Here is a 21,686-nt window from a genome sequence, read left to right on the forward strand (position 1 = left end):
AGCCACTCTGGCAAGCGGTATGGAGATTTCTCAGAAGGCTAAACATAGAACTCCCCTATGACCCAGCAGCCCCACTTTTGGGCATCTATCCAAAAGACCACAAACATAATCACACTAAAGCCACCAGCACAACAATGTTCATCGCTGCACAATTAGTCATAGCTAGAATCTGGAACCAACCCAGATGCCCCTCAGTTAGAAGAATGGATTAGGAAAATGTGGTACATATATACAATGGAATTTTATGCCTCTATCAGAAAGAATGACATTGCCCCATTTATAAGGAAATGGAAGGACTTGGAAAAAGTTACACTAAGTGAAGTGAGCCAGACCCAAAGAAACATGGACTCTATGGTCTCCCTTACAGGGAATAATTAGCACAGGTTTAGAATTCTAGGTTTGTAAAAAATATTTTAAAGTCATATTCACTTTGTTTCCTTTAAGGTGTTCAAAAGTGAAATACTCTTTATTTTCTAGGATTTAATTTTAATCTTTTTAAATCTAATCCAATGGCCTTTTGGACAAGCACACCTTCCTCACAGCCTGAAAGTGAAGGTATAGAGTTAGCATTCTTAGTATGAGGCAACTAGCAGCTGGTAGTCCTTAGCAGAATAACTGTGGCTGTATGAAAGTACTTAACACTACAGCATGCATGTTAAAATGTCATTTTAAGCACCAAACCTTTTGGTGGTGTAATCACCCTTAAGTAATTTTTTTAAAAAAGCAGATGCTATATTTTCTCATTACTGACTATTTTGGTTTTTTTTTTTTTCTACTCTATTGTTTACAACTGTGCTTAAATGAAGACCTATGTTTCATCTAACCTTTGTCTTTAGCCACTAATATCTGCCAATATTTAAGTGTGATGGCAGCAGCATATATACTATATTGCTATGGGTCCTTAGAGGTATTTCCTTTTGTATGTGGTTTAGAAAAATACTCTTTGGGGTTTTAACAACCATCTTTGTGTAGCTTGTATACTGTATATATAGCACGGATTTAAAAAAAATAGGTACTAGACTGGAACAACAGGAAAATGGAATCTCTTGAAGACTTTCATACTTAAAATCATTATCCAATATCACATATTGAATAGGCTGAATAAGTACAGCAGTAAGGTGATAGTTCTTAATTTTTTTGTGGATCCCCTCATACTTTTTTTGGAGCCAGTTTTGGGGCTTGAACTCAGGGCCTTTAGCTTCTCCTTTGGCTTTCTTGCTTACAAGTTGATGGCTTTCTAATGGTTAATTGGAGATGGCATCAACAGACTTTCCTGTCTGGGCTGGCTTTAAACCTTGGTCTCAGATCTCAGCTTCTAGAGTAGCTAGGATTACTGGCACTGGGATCTTTATTCTTAAAGTACACCAATTACTACTAGCTAAGGCAGCTATGGGAATCTGATTATTGAAAATACAGTCTTTGCTAAATTATGTGGACACAGTAGAACAGTGTACATATACTTGTATACAATTTCTGTGAGTTCTAGTAAAATCCTCTGGATTATAACTAATTTATTAATGTGTTACTACAAGACAGAAAAGTTTATTCTGTTTGGAATTTGATAGTATCAATCCTAAAGGACTGTAGACATAAAAACTTTAGAAATGAAAAAACTGAGGTTTAGAGAGGTCTGACTTATATCTCTGCAATTGTAGTGTCTCCTTACTATCCCTAGCTAGAAAATTTATATATGAAGTTTTTATTTATAATATCCTTATGAAAAGTTATTGGCTCTTGTTCTTGGTAGCAGTATCTGATCCATTTACATACCTATGTATGTAGTTGTAACATAGTAGCTACAAGAAATATCAAATATGTCTGAATGACTGTGGCTTATGACTATATTCTGTTTATTTAGGAGGCTCAGATCTGAGGATCATAGTTCAAAGCCAGCCTAGAGAGGAAAGTCCAAGAGACTCTTATCAACAGTAAACCACCAGAAAGCTGTGGCATAAGTGATAGAACATTAGCCTTGAGCATTAAAAATAGCTCAGAGACAGTATCCAGGCTCTGAGTTCAGGCCCTAGGACTGGTCCAAAATAAAACAAAATCAAATGTAAAAAGGCACAGATGAAGAAAAAAAGGAAAAGTAGAAAAAGGAAAGATAGTATTAAAGAAAACATGAAATCACTTTTAATGTATTTGATTTGTTTCATATGTATAAAACACCAGTTTAATGTGAAATCAGTTTTAACAGATTGACACATTGAAAATGTAATTTCAGCTTGTAATCAATATAAAACATTGCTAAAGTATTCACATTATTTTTTCATCCCAAGTCTTTAGAATCCAATACATTTATTTACTCTTACATCTCAATTTGATTAGCTCCCTTTTAAGTGTTAAATTGCCATGTATATATGACAAGGCTATCATCTTAGAAAATGTTGCTCTAGAGAATATAACTATAACTCTATAACTATAGTTGGTACATAGCATGCTTCATGACTGGGTTAGTTTAAACTTAAAGATACTTTAGGATAGAAATTACTGTTATTTTAAAAAATTATTTACTGTTGTTGTTGTAGTACCAGTCTTGGGGCTTGAACTCAGGGCCTGTGCACTGTCTCTGAACCTTTATGCTCAAGGCTGGCTCTCTGTCACTTGAACCACTGCTCCACTTCTAGTTTTTTGATGGTTAGTTGGAGATAAGAATCTCATGGACTTTCCTATCAGGGTTAGCTTCAAGCCATGATCCTCATTTCTCAACTCTCCTGAGTAGCTAGGATTACAGGGGTGAGCCACTAACTAGCATATGGCTAGGTATTCTTAATAGATCTAGCAGATTATATATAAAATTTCTTTTATTTTTTGCCCTTTTTGTTGGTGAGGAATGGGAAACAATGAAAAAAGATGTTTTCAGACATTTTCTCAGATTCTTACAGTATTGCCTATAGGGTGAGAGTTTGGCTTAGTTTTGCATAGTGTTACGTTTGGAAATCTGCAAAGCTGCATGGGGTTCCACGTACTGTGTTATCTGTGACAGTTTTTTTTTTCTTATATGAACTAATCAAGGTTGATTTTGGATTAGTTTCATATGTATACTAATCTTTGCTTATAATTTCTTTAAAGTTTTTTCTCAGTTTGAAATGCATGGATATTTTGCTGGACTGTATGTTTTATAGTATTCCATATATGATTGTGATAGCACTTGATAAATTTATAGAAATTAGCAGCAGTTCTTTTTAATGAGTGATAAGTAAAAGTAAGACATTTTGGAGTAAAAAATTTGTGTTCTTTACTGAGTTTTGGTAGAATACTAAATTAGACTGGTAATTCTAATTTATTATTATTGAACTTTTGTCTGCGAAAGTATGGAATTTAAAAATCAGTGTGTTAACTGATAAGTTTCATAGAACTTATTTTTAGTTGCTAATGAAGTCACCTCAGAGCTTGCGGTTTTTCACGTTTTTACTTGTGTTACAGCAAAAGAGAAGAAAAAACCTGCGGATCCTCCCTCAGATGATGATGATGATAATGCTGCTGCTGCTGCTGATGTTCTTATTGTCTATGAACTAACTCCAACTCCTGAGCAAAAAGCCCTTGCAACCAAACTTAAACTTCCTCCAACTTTCTTCTGCTATAAGAATAGGCCAGATTATGTTAGCGAAGAAGAGGAAGATGGTAAATCTTTTGTTATTTAAATCCACTCTGTTGCTATTGATCTTAGTAATTAGGAAAGGTGTTTATTTAAACCCAAGCTTTTTAGAACTTATCACTAACATCCTTACAGGTAGATAGTTGCCCTAAATGTATACGCAATAGTCAATGAATGTAATAATTGAAGAATGGCGGGTCATGTATCAGGTACATGTTTTGATGGAATTGAAAGTAATCATGATTTTCTACAAGTCTTAAAGAAAAAGCAAAGCAGTTTGATAATAGTATACTTCGTATGCCATATCAGTTCTTAGGTGGGACACTTACATGCTGAGAAAATTCCAGTAAGATGAGTTTGATAGTGGTTTAGAATATTAGTTTATGAGATGGAGAGATTCATGGCTGTGCAGAAATGATAGCAGAGCACAGTTTCAACCAGGAGGGAAATAGGGGTATGGAAATGGAAAATAGGCTGCTTCTAACTGGAGAGTGAAAGAATCAAGTTGGAGATGATCCCTAGGTTTATGACTAGGAAAACCCTCAAAACTTAATAAAATTTATTTATTCAAATCAGTTGTAATGTTAAGACTAAAATTTATTTATTAAAAATGAATTGTACTTTAAGATGAAGATTTTGAAATGGCTGTCAAGAAACTTAATGGAAAACTCTATCTGGACGACTCAGAAAAACTCAGGCCATTGGAAGAAAACCTAACAGGTGGGTTCAGTTTAAATAAGTAATTTAGTGTAATCTCCTAGTTTGTTAATTTCTCTGGGTACCAGTTTGATTTATGAAATATATCCATGGTGATTTGAAATATTTTTTTAAAATCCCAGCTATTCAGAAAATAGAGATTAGAAAGATCTTGATTTGAGGCCAGCCCTGGCAACACTCCATCTCAGCAGACAAGCACTAGTCTTTTGGTCATTATTCTCCATTAACATTTACAAGTCTTGTTACTTGGTTCTATATAAATTGCACTGAGGACCTATTTTTATTTTATTGTGTTATATGGATTTTTCAGATAATGAGAAAGAATGTGTTATTGTTTGGGAAAAGAAGCCAACAGTTGAAGAGAAGGCAAAAGCGGATACATTAAAGCTTCCGCCTACATTTTTTTGTGGTGTATGCAGTGATACTGATGAGGACAATGGGCATGGGGAAGACTTTGAATCAGAGCTTCAAAAAGTTCAGGAAGCTCAGGTAAGGATTGGTTTATCCGGTGTCATAGCAAGTGGGTTAGAAGATCTAGAGGCATAATATTTGTGGATTGGAATACTCAAAATATATTATCAAGTCTCCCAACTGTGCTACAGATTTAAGGCAGCATCAGTCAAAATTCCACCAGGGTTCTTTGTATTTACAACCAACTTATTCTAAAATTTCTATGGAAAATTAAAATTATACTGGTTGTTATCAGCGAGCACTAACACATATATTAAATATGGTCAAATTAAGTTTATTACAGTCAGGTGAACTTTATTGTATGGATGAAAATGCTTTTTAGAATGTTTAGTAAATCAACCATACCTGTCTGCAATGTTAGTTTGATTTACAAAATTTTTTAAATGTCACTGGAGGAAAGGGAAAGCACAGTGAGTTCTCACAGCTTTCCAGTTTCTGTGCAAATCACAGTTTAACATCCACAAAGCAAAGCATTTCAAGAGGTCTTGCAAAAAGAGACTTTCACAGATAGTAGTTTTGGCAAAGATGGGTGTCAGTAAGACACAATAAAGTAGGGAAAATAGGAAAGGAAGAGAGAAACATTCCCTGCCTCCTACACAGGACACGGGAATATGGGAATTGAGACTCAAAATGGTACTTCTTATCTGGGTTCTTCACTTTCTGAGTTGGTCTCTGAGTATAGCAATCTGCATGGAGACCTCCCTAGAGTAGATCTTACATTAATTAATTACTTTTGTTTTCTTTATTGCTTCATTATAGCTTTTAGACTTACAGTGATCAGAGTATTGGTCAGTTTTCTGTCTTGAGCTTCCATGTAATTCATTAAATGGACTGGGAAATGTTTTCCTATGCTGCTTTTTCTAATGAAGTAGACAAAGTTACCTCTCCCAGGGAAGGGACTTTGCAGCATCCAGTGCTGGTGGCCCAGCCTGGTTGCTGGAATGTGGGTTGGAAGCCGTGCTTCTTTGTATGAGATACTTGCCAGCAATTATAATAGCATTAATATCTCAATACATGAGTTAAGTAATAAAGGAGGGAGTGAAGAAAACATTATTACCACTTCTTAGCTACTATGTTCCTGGCAAAGGCCTTTTTGCCAGAATGTAAGCTTGGGGCAGACGAGGTGGTACTGTCTGGGTCAGTAACAGAAAGTCCACAAGGTAATTTTGAAATTGCACTCCTGGCCTGGAGTTGATGTCATCCCCACCTGACTTCTGCCCTTCTGATTAATGACTTGACTTTTTTCTTTGTATGTGTAACCAGCTTGCATAAAACCCAGGATTTCCCTGAACTACTTTCTGGCACTAGCCTGTTTGGGGTCGCTGGCAATAAACTCCTTCATGCTCTCTAAAAAGTGGTCTTGATCTTAGCTGGTCTGTGTAAGGTTCAGCTGAAAGGAGACCACCGCATGCATGGTTCGGGCAGAAAAGAGTTTCTTTGGGGGAGAGGATACTCCCAGCCTGCACTAGATGGAGGTGTGCAGGAGAAGGGAAAGGGAAGGAAAGGAGGGGGGCAGTGGGCAAGAGAAAGGCTGCAAGGGGGCCAGGAGCAAATCAAGGGGTAGAGCTAATGATGGGGACTGATAGGGAGAGGGTGGGGAAGAGGGTGCCACCAGTAAGCCAGTTACCTGGGTTATGAATGCTGGGTGGGAGCTTGGAGGGAAGGAGCCACATAAGCACCCACCTGGGAAGAACAATGGGGAAGGGACCATTGTAATATAGTACCATAATTGTTAACATTATGTGTTCTTATAATACTTCATCTTTTGTATTGGTTTAGTGCCGAAATACCCTCTTCTTTTGCTACTGTTTACTGATTTATCTTGTTAAAGATTTAACATTTTCTTTCTCTTTGTGGGGGAAGGTAATAGGGTTTGAACTCAGCCAGCGTCTTGCTCCTTGCTCTTGTTTGCCTGGTGCTCTACCACTTGAGCCATGCCTCCCACCTTTTGCCATTTGTCTTTCAGATAGAATCTATCAAACTTTTTGCCAGGTCTACCCTTCAATCTTCTTGTCTTAGCCTCCTGAGTAGCTAGGAATACTAATAGCATAGATCACCAATTCCTGACCATGATTTAACCCCCCACCCATAGAAACAGTTGATTTTATTCTTTATCCGTGTTGATTTTCCCCCATTTTAAGTTTTATCGATTTCTGCTCCCTATTATTTCCTTGCCTTTGCTGTCTCTCCCCCCCTTCCCCCAATCTCTATTCCTTTTTCCCCGTCTTTCCCCTTTTCTTTATTTTTTATGATAGCGGGGTTGCAACTCAGCTTAGTGGTTATTGGGCCAGGTGCTTTAAGTCATATCTCCACCCATTTTGGCTTTTGTAATTTTTTTCTTCTTCTTCTTTTTTTTTTTTTTTTTTTTTTTGCCTGTCCTGGGCTTGAACTAAGGGCCTGAGCACTGTCCCTGGCTTCTTTTTGCTCAGGGCTCTGCCTCTTGAGCCACAGCACCACTTCAGGCCATTTTCTATATATGTGGTGTTGGGGAATCAAACCCAGGGCTTTCATGTATACGAGGCGAGCACTCTTGCCACTAGGCCATATTCCCAGCCTGACTTTTATAGTTTTTGACGTAAAAATTTGCTTGGAGTAGTTCATGTTCCTTGTCATGAAATTGTTATTGATCAGTTCTGTCTTTGCCAGTATCAAGTTATTGCAAAGTGACTGTAGAGGAAATGGCTCAGACCAGAGGCATAAAAAATGGAGGCCATGGTGTCAGGCTTTCTCTTACTTTTAGATAATTTGTGGGCCTAGCAAAAGCAGGTTTTTTGGTTTTTTTTTTTAAAGCACTTTGTACATTTTCACGAGTAATTATATATCTGCTGCTTAGTTTTTGTTTTGTGTGCTTTAATTTTTTTTACCCTCTTTTCCCATCCCCCCAATTGTTTCTTCCTTCTCTCTCCCCCCACCCCCTTTGTACTGGAGCTTGAATTCAGGGCTTCTCACTTTTGTTCAGCTTTTTCCCTTCCGGCTGGTACTCTACCACTTGACTTGAGTCATGCCTCCAATTCTGGCTTTTTTGCTGGTTAATTTCAGATAAGAGTCTTAAATAACATAATAGACCATTTTGTTAGGTTTCAGTATTGCTATAAACATGTAAGACAATTCAAAATGAGTGTTGGATATGCATTGTCTCTCCATTATACATTACTTGATGATTTTATTTCATTTTTGGAAGAGAATATTAATTTTGGACTTAGCTGTAACATTTTCAGGAAATTATATATTTAGGTAATTGCCAAAAGAGGTGTGAAGGATGCCTAGTACTTAAGGTTTTAGAGCACTCCTATCTTAAATTCCCAAACAATCATAATTACAGTGGAATTACTTCATCGCTGTTGGAGTAAAAAAGGGTCAGGATGGCAAGTCATTCTAAAATCTGGCCACTCAAATTTTTATTTGTTGGTACTATTGGTAGTTCTAGTGTATTAGTCTACTATAGCACCCAGGCTTGAGATAGAGTAGGGAGAAAACTTCCCACCATGGATCTCACCACCAAATGATCCCTCTGATCTTCCTTTTAGGTACATCTGCTTTGAGGCTTCCTAGAGTTCCTGTGTATGTTTCAGCCCAAGTATCTAGTTGTAGGTTTGGGAGTAGATAAGGCGAAGTATAGTCATCATTATTCAGAAATCTGGATCCTCAGTTTCCCTTTAAAATTTTTAAATTTTTTGGTGGTGATGATGGTATTACTGGTTAAACTGTAGGCCTCACATTTGTTATGTTGCTCTGTGGCTGAGTCATACCTCTAGCCCTGTTTTGTTCTTGTTTTGTTTTTGTTGCCAGTCCTGGGGCATGGACTCAGGGCCTAAGCTCTGTCCCTGGCTTCTTTTTGCTCAAGGCTAGTACTCTACCTCTTGAGCCACAGCTCCACTTCGGCTTTTTTTTTTTTTTTTCTATATATGTGGTGCTAAGGAATCGAACCCAGGGCTTCATGTATACGAGGCAAGCACTATACCACTAGGCCATATTCCCAGCCCCTGTTTTTTCCTTTCTTTTCTTTTCTTTTTTTTTTTTTTAACTAGTGAATAGGGTCTCCCTATTCAGGCCTGAGACTTGAAGCCCCTACTTTTTAGGCTTATTATTTTTGCTCATAGTGTTGCTGCTTTTAGCTTTCCTCTATGGAGATGGAGTCTTTTCTGACCAAGCTGGCCTGGCACTGTGATCATTCCAATCTTAGCTATCCATGTAGCCTGAGATGTCATGTACTCTGCACTCAGTTATAGGTTAGAAGGGTCTCTTGAACTTTTCTGCCTGGGCTGGCTTCAAACCATGATCTTCCTGGTCTCATTTCCCTAGATAGCTAGTATTACAAGTATGTTACCAATACCTGATTTAGTCTTTTTGGAAATAGGTGCCTCAACTCTTTTTGTAGCTCAGTATTAAATGACATAATATTTTCTTCTTTGCAGAAATCCCAGAGTGAGGAAATAGCTGATGATGTGTACACAGGTGGAACTGAAGTGGTTGCACCATTTTTGTGTAAATCTGAAGAAATTGATTCTACCATCAAACTTACTAGCTTACCACTTCTTTCTTCTGGGACTGCCAATAAACCTGTAGATTTATCTACTGCAAAGGAAACCGATCCAAAACCTGCAAGTGAAGGTACAACTGATAGGTTTAATATCATACACTGGAAGAGATATGCCTTTGTGTTTAAGACGATCAGACCTTTTTTTTTTTTTGGCCAATCCTGGGGTTTGAATTCAGTGCCTGAGCACTGTCCCTCGCTTTTTGCTCAAGGCTAGCACTCTACCACTTGAGCCACAATGCCATTTCTGGCTTTTTCTGTTCATGTGGTGCTGAGGAATTGAACCCAGGGCTTCATGTATGCTAGGCAAGCACTTTGCCGCTAAGCCATATTCCCAGCCTGTAAATAATATTTAGAATTACTATTTCCCTCTTTTTCTATTCCATTTTTTTCCTGAAATGCAGGAAGTATCTTTAAATTGTATTGCTTTATATTGTGTACCTTATTTTTCAGAAGTCCTAAACAAGTCACAAAAGCTATAGGCACTTTGGAGTCGTTAATATACTATAAGAGGAAGGTATCTTTAAACCTCTATATTTAGTAATTTCTAAGTAGAGAATTTAGAAGACTGGTAAAATTCAGACAAGACTCCTCACCCTTGTGATGACCAAGTGAAGCTTATTTATAGTGTGGAACACTAAAATATTTTATACAGATGTTTCCTAGGATATTGACTCTGATACCTTGTTTTAGGGAATGGAGTATGGTGTAAAATGGGAACTATGTATATGTATTCCACTTTTGTATAAATAGCTCTACCCCTCATTGTTATTTGTCATGCCTTGGTATTATGGTATTTTGAGTAGTGTTACATTTCTGTCAAGGTAATGTTTCTAAAGAATCTCAGAAGTGGATGTTTTGTAACTTAACCAGAATGTAGAGGCTACCCTTCATCACCGTGTAGTATAGAAAAGTCCTACTTTTACCCTTCATCACCCTGTAGTATAGAAAAGTCCTACTTTTTGGTTCCGGATAAAGCATTGGTGTTCAGTATATCATAATTATTCTGAGTTGAAAATTGTTGAAATAGTAAATTGTTCTTTTTCTTTTTCTAGTGGAAAGCAAAACAGTTTCATTTGGATTTGGAAACAGTACAGGGCTGTCGTTTGCGGACTTGGCTTCCAGTAATTCAGGGGATTTTGCTTTTGGTTCTAAAGGTAAGATCTGGAAGAAAGATTTTAGTGACCATTTTAGAATCAAGTACAACTGAAAGGAGTCCTTGTTTCAGTGTTGTGACTATAAACAAATTGCCACTTTTTGTTTTTTTAATAATGGAGTGCTTCTATATTGTATTACTAAAAAGTATAACTATAGGAATTCAGTGTTGCACACTAAATTATGAGATAGTCCATTGCATCCTGAAATGCAAATCTACTTTAGAGTTTCAGAGTAACCTTGATTTGGTAGCTTTGTTCTTTGGTATATCTACTTTTAATTTGGTTAATATTTTAAGATTTTTGAATATACATTGTTTTAAGCACATAATTTGGATTCACTATTAGTTGTACTAACAGTAATGATATAACTGATATTTTCTTGATTAATAGTGCTACTTTTAATCCATTTTGGATTATATTTATTTAAGGTAGTCTATAGAAATAATCGTTGTTTACTTGTTTCACATTTAGAAGCATAAAGCTTTTCATTGTATATTCTCATTTTTTGTTGTTATTATTTGTGCCATTACTGGGCTTGAACTCAGAGCATGTGGTCTTATCGCTCAAGGCTGCTGCTTTATCACTTGAGCCACAGCTCCACTCTGGCTTTTTGGTGGCAAATTGGAGATAAGAGAATCTCATGGACTTTTCTGCCTGGGTAGGCTTTGAACCATGATCTTTGAACCATCCGCCTTATCAGTAGGTAGCTAGTGTTACAAGTGTGATCCATCAGCACCTGGCTTTTCATGTCCTTTATATTTGTGCCATCTAAATTATCCTTATTCAAGATGCTTAAACAATTTAAATTTACTGATGCTCTCACATATTTACAAGGATTTTTTTTTTTTTTTTTTTTTTGCCAGTCCTGGGGCTTGGGACTCAGGGTCTGAGCACTGGTCCCTGGCTTCAGGCTCTGTCTACCTCTTGAGCCACAGCGCCATTTCTGACTTTTTTTTGTTTATGTGGTGCTGAGGAATCGAACCCAGGGCAAGCACTCTACCACTATGCCAAATTCCCAGCCCTGCTTTTTTTTTGGGGGTGGGGGGTGCTGGTTTTAGGGCTTGAACTCAGGGCCTGGGGCACTGTTCCTGAGCTTTTCTGCTCAAGGCTAGGGCTCCATCATGTGAGCCATAACACTACTGCTTTTTTATAGTTATGGACTTTTCTGGCCCAGCTGGTTTTTTTTTTTTTTTTTTTTGGCCAGTCCTGGGCCTTGGACTCAGGGCCTGAGCACTGTCCCTGGCTTCTTCCCGCTCAAGGCTAGCACTCCGCCACTTGAGCCACAGCGCCGCTTCTGGCCGTTTTCTGTATATGTGGTGCTGGGGAATCGAACCTAGGGCCTCGTGTATCCGAGGCAGGCACTCTTGCCACTAGGCTATATCCCTAGCCCCGCGGCCCAGCTGGTTTTGAACTGTAATCTTTTAGATCTCTGCCTCCTGAGTAGCTAGGATTATAGACATAAGCCACTGGCATGTGGCTTCATATTTACAAGTTGCACAGCTCTTGCTACTTATGGAAACAAATTAAATATTTAGAAATTACTTTTAGATGTGATGCTACATTATGGTTCATGGTCTTATATTGCTTTTTAATTTTTGCTTTAACTTTCAAAATTCCTTGTGATCAAAGGGTAGTACGTGAGCAAATATAGAAAAACAGCAGTTAGGTGTTTATTTGGTTTAAAAAACAATGTCAAAAACTGCTGTGCTGATTGTTCCTGAGTGTATCACAATTATTATATCAGAATTCTACACTTAAGTATTAAACCCTGAAGGGTTTCCATAGTGATTATCACATTTGCCTAACACACTAAATATTACAGGGAATTGTATTAACCTTTTGTGTTACTCTGTCTAAATAAGCAACTTGAAGGAGGAAGGACTTATTTTACCTCATAGTTTCACAAGGTTTAGTTTGTAAGGGTGGGGAAGGTCATGATAAAACAAGACAGTGTAATTTACATAGAAAACAGGCAGATGGAACCAAGACAAGATAGTTCCCCAAACATCCCATGAGCTCATTCCCTCATCAAGGCCTCACCTTTAGCCTTTTACCGTCTCCTAATAAATTGCCATCAAAGTAAGTCTCCTTGAAGGGATTAATGCATTAGTTTACTGACCCCCCCCACTCATAGTTGTGCTTTTCACTTTTACTTCAATCAAATTGATCATCAAAATTAGCCAACACAGACAGGTGCCTTGCCTTGAATAATCTTTACCCACTGAAGTCCTTCCTCAGCACCACTTGTCTGTTAGTGAGATTAGTTGCCAAGCTCTTTTTAATTTCCTTACTTGTTCTATTTCTTTGTTTTGTTCTTCAGATTCATTAGGTACTTTTGAAAATGTACTTACTAGCCTTTCAGTGAAGCAGCTTTGTCTGGATTTGATCACTTTTTTTTTTTTTTTGCCAGTCCTAGGCCTTGAACTCAGGGCCTGAGCACTGTCCCTGGCTTCTTTTTGCTCAAGGCTAGCACTCTGCCACTTGAGCCACAGCACCACTTCTGGCCACTTTCTATATATGTGGTGCTGGGGAATCGAACCCAGGGCTTCATGTACAAGGCAAGCTCTCTTGCCATTAGGCCATATTCCCAGCCCCACTTTTCAGTTTTGTTTGTACATTTTTGTAGCTTCAGATTGTCTGGTTGTCTTTGGATTTGTTGTGTTAAATATTTAAATTATAGATTGTATTTGCTAATTATATAGTATTGAACTTTATAAATCCATTTCCTATATATTTGTTCCTATATAAAGGAGTTAAAATTGACATAATAATTCCACTTTGAATGTTTGAAAGTTATCTAAGACCTTAGATTCCATACTTAAATACTCTAATTTATTCAACAGATAAAAATTTCCAGTGGGCAAATACTGGAGCAACTGTGTTTGGAACACAGGCAAAAGGGAAAGGTGTTGAAGATGAGGATGGTAGTGATGAAGAAGTCGTTCATAATGAAGACATCCATTTTGAGCCAATAGTCTCACTACCAGAGGTATTGTTAAGTAACAAACATTTTATTAAAACACTTATTTTCAGATCAGAGTTTAAAAATGTACCCTGGCTTGGTTTTTATTGTCTGCATTTCCTTCTGAGTATTTACAGTTTGAAATGGAAGCCCTATTGTAAGATTCCAGCCTTTATTATATATTGTCTCAAATGTTTCTGTGTGTGATGCTGGGAGTTGAACCTATGGCCTTGTGCATGTGACACCAGAATTCTACGCAGCTCCACCCTTAGCCTTCTTTTGAAGATTTGTTATTGTTGTGTTTTTTTTTTTCTTCAAATTTTTATTATCAAACTGATGTACAGAGAGGTTACAGTTTCATACGTTAGGCATTGGATACATTACTTGTACTGTTACCTCGTCCCTCATACCCCCCTCCCTCCTCCTTTCCCTTTCCCCCCATGAGGTGTTCAGTTCACTTAGACCAAACAGTTTTGCAAGTAATTGCTTTTGTAGTTGTTTTTCTTTTTTTACCCCTGTGTTTCTCAATTTTGGTGTTCCCTTTCAATTTCCTAGTTCTAATACCAGTATACATGATTTCCAATATACTCAGATAAGCTTACAGAGATAGTGTAGGTACAACCACAGGATGTTGTTTTGTTTTTGTGCTGGTCCTTCGGCTTAAATCCAGGGCTTGGGTGCTGTCCCTAGTTCAAGGCTAGCATTCTACCAATTGAGCCACAGCTCTGCTTCTGGACTTTTGGTGGTTAATTGGAAGTAAGAGTCTCGTGGACTTCCCTGTCAGGGCTAGCTTTGAGCCGAAATCCTCCCTGAGTAGCTAGGATTACAGGCATAGCCAGTGGTCCCCAGCTGTCTTGAAGATTTTATTTAGTTGTTCCGAAGAAACATTTTTATATGCTGTTATGATATGTTTTGTTCTCGTAATATAATTCGGAGGCCAGAAGTCAATTTGCAAATTTCCTTGGCAAGGAAACTATCATTTTTTAATTTACTTAAAAATTTATTTTATTGGGGGCTGGGGATATAGCCTAGTGGCAAGAGTGCCTGCCTCGGATACACGAGGCCCTAGGTTCGATTCCCCAGCACCACATATACAGAAAACGGCCAGAAGCGGCGCTGTGGCTCAAGTGGCAGAGTGCTGCTAGCCTTGAGCGGGAAGAAGCCAGGGACAGTGCTCAGGCCCTGAGTCCAAGGCCCAGGACTGGCCAAAAAAAAAAAAAAAAAAAAAAAAAAATTTATTTTATTGCCAAGGTAATTTATGAGGGGTTACAGTTATATACATAAAGTAGTGAGTACATTTCTTGTCATACTTGTTAACCCCTCCCTCATTGTTCTTCCACCTTCCCTGCCCCTAGCCCACCCCCTTCATTTTAAAATTTCAATTAGTAAATACTTCCCTTCAAAAATCAGTACTGGGCCAGTTGGGGTAACTTGAGTGGTAATCCTAGTTACTGAGGAAACAGAGATTGGGAGAATAATACTAACAGGTTATTCCTGACAAAAATTTAGCCAGACGTAAACTCAGCCTACATGGTGGCACACACCTGTGATTCCAGCTTCTGAGCAAGTTCAATAGGTAGGATGTAGTTTGAGGTCAGCATTTGACAAAGTGTTTGATAACCCAACCCTAGCTGAAAAACAAAGCAAAACAAAAAAATAGTTTGCTTTTAGGCATGTGGTTCAAGTGATAGATTACCTCCCTAGAAGATGTAGGTTCCAAATCCTAGTACTGCCAAAAACAAAATGGAAAAACAAACCAGGACTTCTGAAGCCTCCTCTAACCTGAAAAGGAGGTTGTTTCCTCAGGGAAAATATACTGCACAATACAAAAACATTCAGTGACAAAGCAGAGCTTTACTTGAACCAAATTAACTGTATTACTAGTTCTGGGATAATTTCCCACATTACCACACAACTTGTTTTTTGTTTTTTGTTTTTTTTTGCCAGTCCTGGGCCTTGGACTCAGGGCCTGAGCACCATCCCTGGCTTCTTCCCGCTCAAGGCTAGCCACAGCGCCCCTTCTGGCCGTTTTCCATATATGTGGTTCTGGGGTTCTGAGAGCTTCATGTGTAGGAGGCAAGCGCTCTTGCCACTAGGCCATATTCCCAGCCCAAACTTGTTAGTTTTATTACAAAGAAAATAGGTTAAAGAATGTGGGATTTGAGCATTTATTATAAGTACCAATTTATTAATCTCACTCATTTGTTTTCATAGGTAGAAGTAAAATCTGGAGAAGAAGATGAAGAAATTTTATTTAAAGAAAGAGCCAAACTTTATAGATGGGATAGAGATGTCACTCAATGGAAAGAACGTGGTGTTGGAGACATAAAGATTCTTTGGCATACAATGAAGAATTATTACCGGATCCTGATGAGAAGAGACCAAGTCTTTAAAGTGTGTGCAAATCATTTCATTACCAAAACAATGGAATTAAAACCTTTAAATGCTTCAAATAATGCCTTAGTTTGGACTGCTTCTGATTATGCTGGTGAGTTTCTTCCCTTAAATGTTTACTTATTTCTTTTCTTTGGGACTTTTAAAAAATGTCACAAAAATTATTTTACTATTAAGATTACTTTTTTTCCCCCCAATAGATGGAGAAGCAAAAATAGAACAGCTTGCAGTGAGGTTTAAAACAAAAGAAATGGCTGAGTGCTTTAAGAAAAAATTTGAAGAATGTCAACAGAATTTATTGAAACTTCAGAAAGGACAGGTATCCCTGGCAGCAGAATTATCAAAAGAGACCAATCCTATGGTATATTTTGATGTCTGTGTGGATGGTGAACCTCTAGGTCGTATAACCATGGAATTATTTTCAAACATTGTTCCTCTAACTGCTGAGAACTTCCGAGCACTGTGTACTGGAGAGAAGGGCTTTGGTTTCAAGAATTCCATTTTTCACAGAGTAATTCCAGATTTTGTTTGCCAAGTAAGTATAAACTATGTGTCATAATTTTGAAGCCTGAAAGAGTTACACTAAATTGGCAAATTTCACTGTTTCTTCTTGATCTCATTATGGTGTTTTATTTTGATTTCTCTAGCTTTTTCATAGAACACTTAGCATCGCTATGCAACATCCTTTGTCAATACTGATTCAAATTTCTAATACTTGTGGTTGCTAGAGATTGAGAATAGGGAGAAGATATTTTTATTTTTTATCTTTCGAAAATAAATATTTTTTAGTTATCAAATTGCATTTGTATAAGAAGCCAGATATTGAGAATTTATCCCATATTGATGCTGTTTGTGTACTAATATTTAACTCAGGATTCTTACTTCTTGAAATTTTTTTTTCCTCTCCAGGGGGGAGATATCACCAAACATGATGGAACTGGAGGAAAGTCCATTTATGGAGATAAATTTGAAGATGAAAACTTCATTGTGAAACACACTGGTCCTGGCTTACTTTCCATGGCTAATAGAGGCCGGGATACTAATAATTCTCAATTTTTTATAACACTGAAAAAAGCAGAACATTTGGACTTTAAGCATGTAGTATTTGGGTTTGTTAAGGATGGCATGGATGTTGTGAAAAAGATAGAATCATTTGGCTCTCCCAAGGGGTCTGTTAGTGGAAGAATTAGTATCACAGAATGTGGACAGCTATAAGAAAAATCATTGTTTCTCATAGTAAATTTTATCTATATAAGCAGTTGAATTGAAGCTTAACTGTTAAAAAAACATGGTAATTATGTTCAGCTTTTGAAAATGGACGTTTCCAGTGTATAAATGTAAAATTGCAGCTTATAGCTGTTGTCACTTTTTAATGTGTTATAATTGACTTTGCATGGTGTGAAATAAAAGTTCAAACACTGGTGTATTTCAGGTGTACTTGTGTTTATGTACTCCTGACATAATTGTATTAAAATGGATAATACTAATCTTGTTAAAAGCAATATAGACCTTCCCAGACTATTGAAGGAATATGATATATGCAGTTTTCATTCCTTTTTAAGAACTGGGACTTCCTGCATGAATATACCTACCATTTGAATAAAGGGACCATAACTTGGATAATTTTATTTTAGATCTGAAATATATTTGGTAATCTTAACTATTGTGCTCATTTGTGCATAGAGACTCATTTATAAATGAGTAGAGTCACAGAAGGGTAGAGAATTAACCAAAGTGCTCTTCTGTAATCTTTATGCCTCCTGTATAGGTACAAATTAACTTTTAAATAGAGTATCCTCTTTTCTTAAAACATGTAGCTTCCTGTGCTCTCTTGAAGGTATTGATTTTTACATTTTAATTTTTTTGTTTTGTTTTATACTTTACTGTCATCTGTCTCTACTACCTCAGAAACTTCAGCTTGATTCTGATAATAGAACGGAATTTTTCCCTAGTTATTGTGATAAAGTACGAATATTTTTACAAGGTCTATACCACATTCTTTGGTTAAAGATTTGCATTATATTAGATTGTTGCAGTACCTTTTTCTGGTGAATTTTGTAGCAGAAATAAAGTGATAATTGATAATAGCTATGATACTTTAAAAAATCATTATTTGTGCATCTAGTTGTCTGTTCATTCTAGTACTATACATAGAGTAAGGAGGACAATGAAAGTCACTAAAACACAGACTTCCACATAATTTTCACAAGTTTGATGAGCACCAAAAAGGTATTGGAAATGGCTGTGTCAAAAGTTGATCAAATTAAAGAGGATATTCCTACTGGCATTCCCAATGTAGAACTGCAAAGAATCTAGACAGCACAAAAATTTCTATATTGCAATCATGGATATTGACTCCCTTTTGCTCTCCTCTTATTTCCAGTGGAAATACCTCATTTTGTTTAGTGAGGAAAGCCAATGAGGATTATTCCTGTTTAATAGAGTTTAGTGGATATCTGTTCAACTACCAGTGAGATGATAGGATGTGTGGTCTGTGCAGCTAGTGATGGGAAATACCTTTGGTAAATCATCTTAGCCACAAAGCCTAGATTCCTGAAATAACTACTCCAAGTGTATCTGTGGAACTACCTGAACCTCAAAGAGAATGGTGGATTGCATATATGCACATTTAGTGTTTAGAATTGGCTTCTTTGGAAACCTATGTAATGTAAATGGATGTAAAAAAAAAGTGTATTGTAAACTTCGGCTGAGATGGGTTGATACCATTATGATTTAGAATAAATTCTAAGTAAAAGCAAATGTTTTTTAAAGAGATGTTTTACAGATTTTATGCTATCCTAAATTATTAAATTTATTAATTAAAAAGCTTTAAAAACTTTAGCCAAAAATTTGATGAGGTGATGTGTAAACTGACTTTTCTGGTATTAGTATTCCAAAGATGATTAAAAGCAGCTTGAAGCATTTATAGGAACAAACATCTTTGTGTCACATTTCAGGAAACAACTTTGTGATTTGTTTGTTAATCGCTAACATGGTATAAACCTAACGTTGATAATGTATTTTTTTCAAACTGGCTGGATTTTATATTATTTCATTAAAATCTACTTAAAGATAAAGTAATTCACTGTTCATGCATTTTAAGTAATACTTTATAGTAAAATGCACTGTATTAAATACATTTTAGGGAGAACCTTTGCCGTCCATCCACCTGCTAAAGAATTGATCTCCTAATGAGATTAGTACATTTGTGTATTTAAAGAGCAATCCAGACAATCTGTTAGTAGAGAGAACTCAGAAATGGGGTTACCACAAATGTGGAATGTATGAATCAAAGATTAAAGTGTCTGAACAATTGTTCCCCTAGTCTCTTTTAAGTTCTTAGGTTGATAAGCTACCTAAGAAGACCGGGCCCCGTCGGTGCTGAGGAATGCCCCCCCCTTTAAAAGCAAAGTGGATGTTTTCTTAAGCAGTTGAGTTCCTAATACCTTTAAGTACCCCATTACACTCTGGAAACGACTGGGAGTTAACCGGCAAAGCGCACCAAAGCAACTTGGTAGGTGGGTGCTTGGGCCAGCACACTGCAGTTGGGGTCCAGGCCTGTCTTCCGGTGGCACCAACCTGGCCCCCTCGGGGTGGGCAGCGCGGCCCGGGGAGCAGGAAAGGCACTGGTCACTTAGGAGGTCATCCGCTGGGGGACCGAGCAGTCTGCGGGAAAGACGGGGGGTGGGGGGGGACTCGGGAAGCCTCGCCCCGTGGCCGCGGAACCAACCCCCCTGCCTGGCGAAGCGTGAACCGCCGAGACGGGCGGGGTAGTGGGGGTGTTCCTGGCGCTCCAGTACGTCGTCGCTCCTTGCGCTGCTCGCCGCCACGCACCGCAGCTCGCCTGTCCCCGCCCTCAGGGGGCGTGGCCAGTGCGCCGTGACGCGCTGCGTGGCGCGAGCTCCGCCCCTCCGCTACGCGTAGCGCGTTTGAAAGCAGTTCCCGTGGAGACCGCGGATGCCCGGGCGAGCCATGGAGCCGAGGTTGGTCAAGCCTCCTGGACAAGATTTAGTTGTGGAGCGTCTCAAAAGCCAGTACGGACTTGGGGGCAGCTGTGCCAGCGAGGTGAGGCTGAGGGCGGGCGTCTCGTGGGTCGTGGCTGTGCTGAAGGCTTCGCCTCCGCCTCGTCGGCTCTCCGGGCCTGCCCTGGCGGGACCCGGGCCGCGGATCTGACACACGCCCGGGGAAGCCTTGCCTTCCCTCTCGGGAGAAATCCCGGCACCACGGACTTCCCGAGACCGACCGCAAAAGCACCGGGTGACACTGTGGGAAATGTGCTGGAGTGATGTGAGCGAAATGCAGAAAACAAGGCTGTTTACTTTGAAGTTATTACCAACTTTTCTAGCCATCACTTGCATTTACCAGTTAACATTTTGCCACCTTTGCCCTACCGGCTTCTCTGCATCCACATAGTTTACCCTCTGAGGGGAATTTACTGGCTCCTTTGCCCCTAAATGTAAATAAGTTTGCCCTAGGAATATGCGCATTCTCTCTTATAAGTACTAATATATTTTCAGGAATCCTAGCATTTCCACAGTACAGTGTACTCTTAAGTTCATATTCAAATTATACTAATTTTCCTTTTCAGAAAACATTTTGGTGGGGTGCTGGTGGCTCGCTCCTGTAATCCTAGCTGTCCAGGACGCTGAGATCCCAGAGGATCACAGTTCACAGCCAGCCAAGGCAAGACTAAAGACCATGAGACTGTTATCTCCTCCTCCCCCGCAAGTCGGAGGTGGAGCTGTGGCTCAAGTGGTAGAGCACTATCTTTGGACTGGAAGAACTAAGAGACAGCACCCAGGCCTGATTTCAAGCCCAAGTACTAGTACATTTTTTTAAAAAAATTGATGCAGATAAAAATAAATCCAAGAATAAATATTGCATTTGATTCTTTTGCAGTCTTTAACCTACAACATATTCCCAGTCTTTGTTTTACATAACAATTTTGCAAATTTTAAGTTGATTTATTAGAATAGCTCTCAGTTTGGATTTGCCTGATAGATTCATCTTTTGTAGATGCTCATTATACTGTGTGTACATACATATGTCTTTACCATAGCTTGAACTCGGACTTGGGTGCTCTCCCTGAGCTTTTTCTGCTCAAAGCTAACTAATGATCTGCCACTTGAGCCACAGCTCCATTTCCAAATTTTTGGTGGTTAATTGGAGATAAAAATCTTACAGACTTTCCACCAAGGCTGGCTTTGAACCTCCATCCTCAGATCTCAGCCTTCTGAGCAGCTAGGACTGCAGATGTGAGCCATTGGAGCATGGCTGGTGGTACATTTTTGGTAGGAATACAATACAGTTAAGTTTGGGTTGGTCTCATGAATCAAAAGGTACATGAGGTTGGCTTGCTTTGTTATTGTTCTTAGTAGTGATCACTTCCTTATGGTGGTACCCACTATATGTCTCCATGCTAACCTTTGTAATTGACATAGAATTTGTGGAAAATATTTTGAGAGAATAAATTCATTCTTTCATATAAATTAAGTATGGCTCTCTCTCTCTCTCTCTCCCTTTTTTTTTAGCATGACTTTTCAAATTTTGATCAGGCTAAATATAGAAGATCTCTGATCTCCCCAGGTAAGAGATTTGAGTGTTTTAACAAACTCAATTTGAGACAAAAATTTTTTTTTGTTATGGTTAGTGATAGATATCTTGTGCTACTGTCTTTAATCTGGTGATAAGATAGTAGCAATCAAGATTTTGGAAATTAATGTGTAAGATGTCTTTAAAAATCAAATTTAATAAGGTCTTTTCTTTTGTATAAATTGGCTTTTCAATTACACTATATACTCCCCAAGGGTGGGGTTCAACAAGGCCACCCTCATGTTAGGCATGATGAGT

General features: G+C 38.2%; 2 protein-coding genes across 8 annotated transcripts in view; both read left to right on the forward strand.

The window, feature by feature from the left end:
* The window catches only part of Rgpd4 (RANBP2 like and GRIP domain containing 4), a 60,862-nt gene extending 41,712 nt beyond the window's left edge, over positions 1-19,150 (forward strand). For all 3 annotated transcript variants that reach the window (XM_048352496.1, XM_048352497.1, XM_048352498.1), the window contains 9 exons: positions 3,427-3,624; positions 4,226-4,318; positions 4,626-4,804; positions 9,202-9,397; positions 10,379-10,480; positions 13,324-13,469; positions 15,657-15,930; positions 16,037-16,371; positions 16,746-19,150. In XM_048352496.1, coding sequence (XP_048208453.1) covers positions 3,427-3,624; positions 4,226-4,318; positions 4,626-4,804; positions 9,202-9,397; positions 10,379-10,480; positions 13,324-13,469; positions 15,657-15,930; positions 16,037-16,371; positions 16,746-17,051 — 1,829 coding nt within the window. In that variant the 3' untranslated portion in view covers positions 17,052-19,150. The remainder of the gene's footprint in view (positions 1-3,426; positions 3,625-4,225; positions 4,319-4,625; positions 4,805-9,201; positions 9,398-10,378; positions 10,481-13,323; positions 13,470-15,656; positions 15,931-16,036; positions 16,372-16,745) is intronic.
* Positions 19,151-19,711: 561 nt separating this feature from the next.
* Positions 19,712-21,686, forward strand: part of Ccdc138 (coiled-coil domain containing 138) — a 35,296-nt gene continuing 33,321 nt past the window's right edge. For 2 of the 5 annotated variants that reach the window (XM_048352499.1, XM_048352500.1), the window contains exons 1-2: positions 19,712-19,901; positions 21,368-21,422. In XM_048352499.1, coding sequence (XP_048208456.1) covers positions 19,794-19,901; positions 21,368-21,422 — 163 coding nt within the window. In that variant the 5' untranslated portion in view covers positions 19,712-19,793. The remainder of the gene's footprint in view (positions 19,902-21,367; positions 21,423-21,686) is intronic. The other 3 variants (XM_048352501.1, XM_048352503.1, XM_048352502.1) reach the window with 2 other exon arrangements.

The sequence above is a fragment of the Perognathus longimembris genome, chromosome 8, assembly GCF_023159225.1.
Source record: "Perognathus longimembris pacificus isolate PPM17 chromosome 8, ASM2315922v1, whole genome shotgun sequence".
NCBI lineage: Eukaryota > Metazoa > Chordata > Mammalia > Rodentia > Heteromyidae > Perognathus > Perognathus longimembris.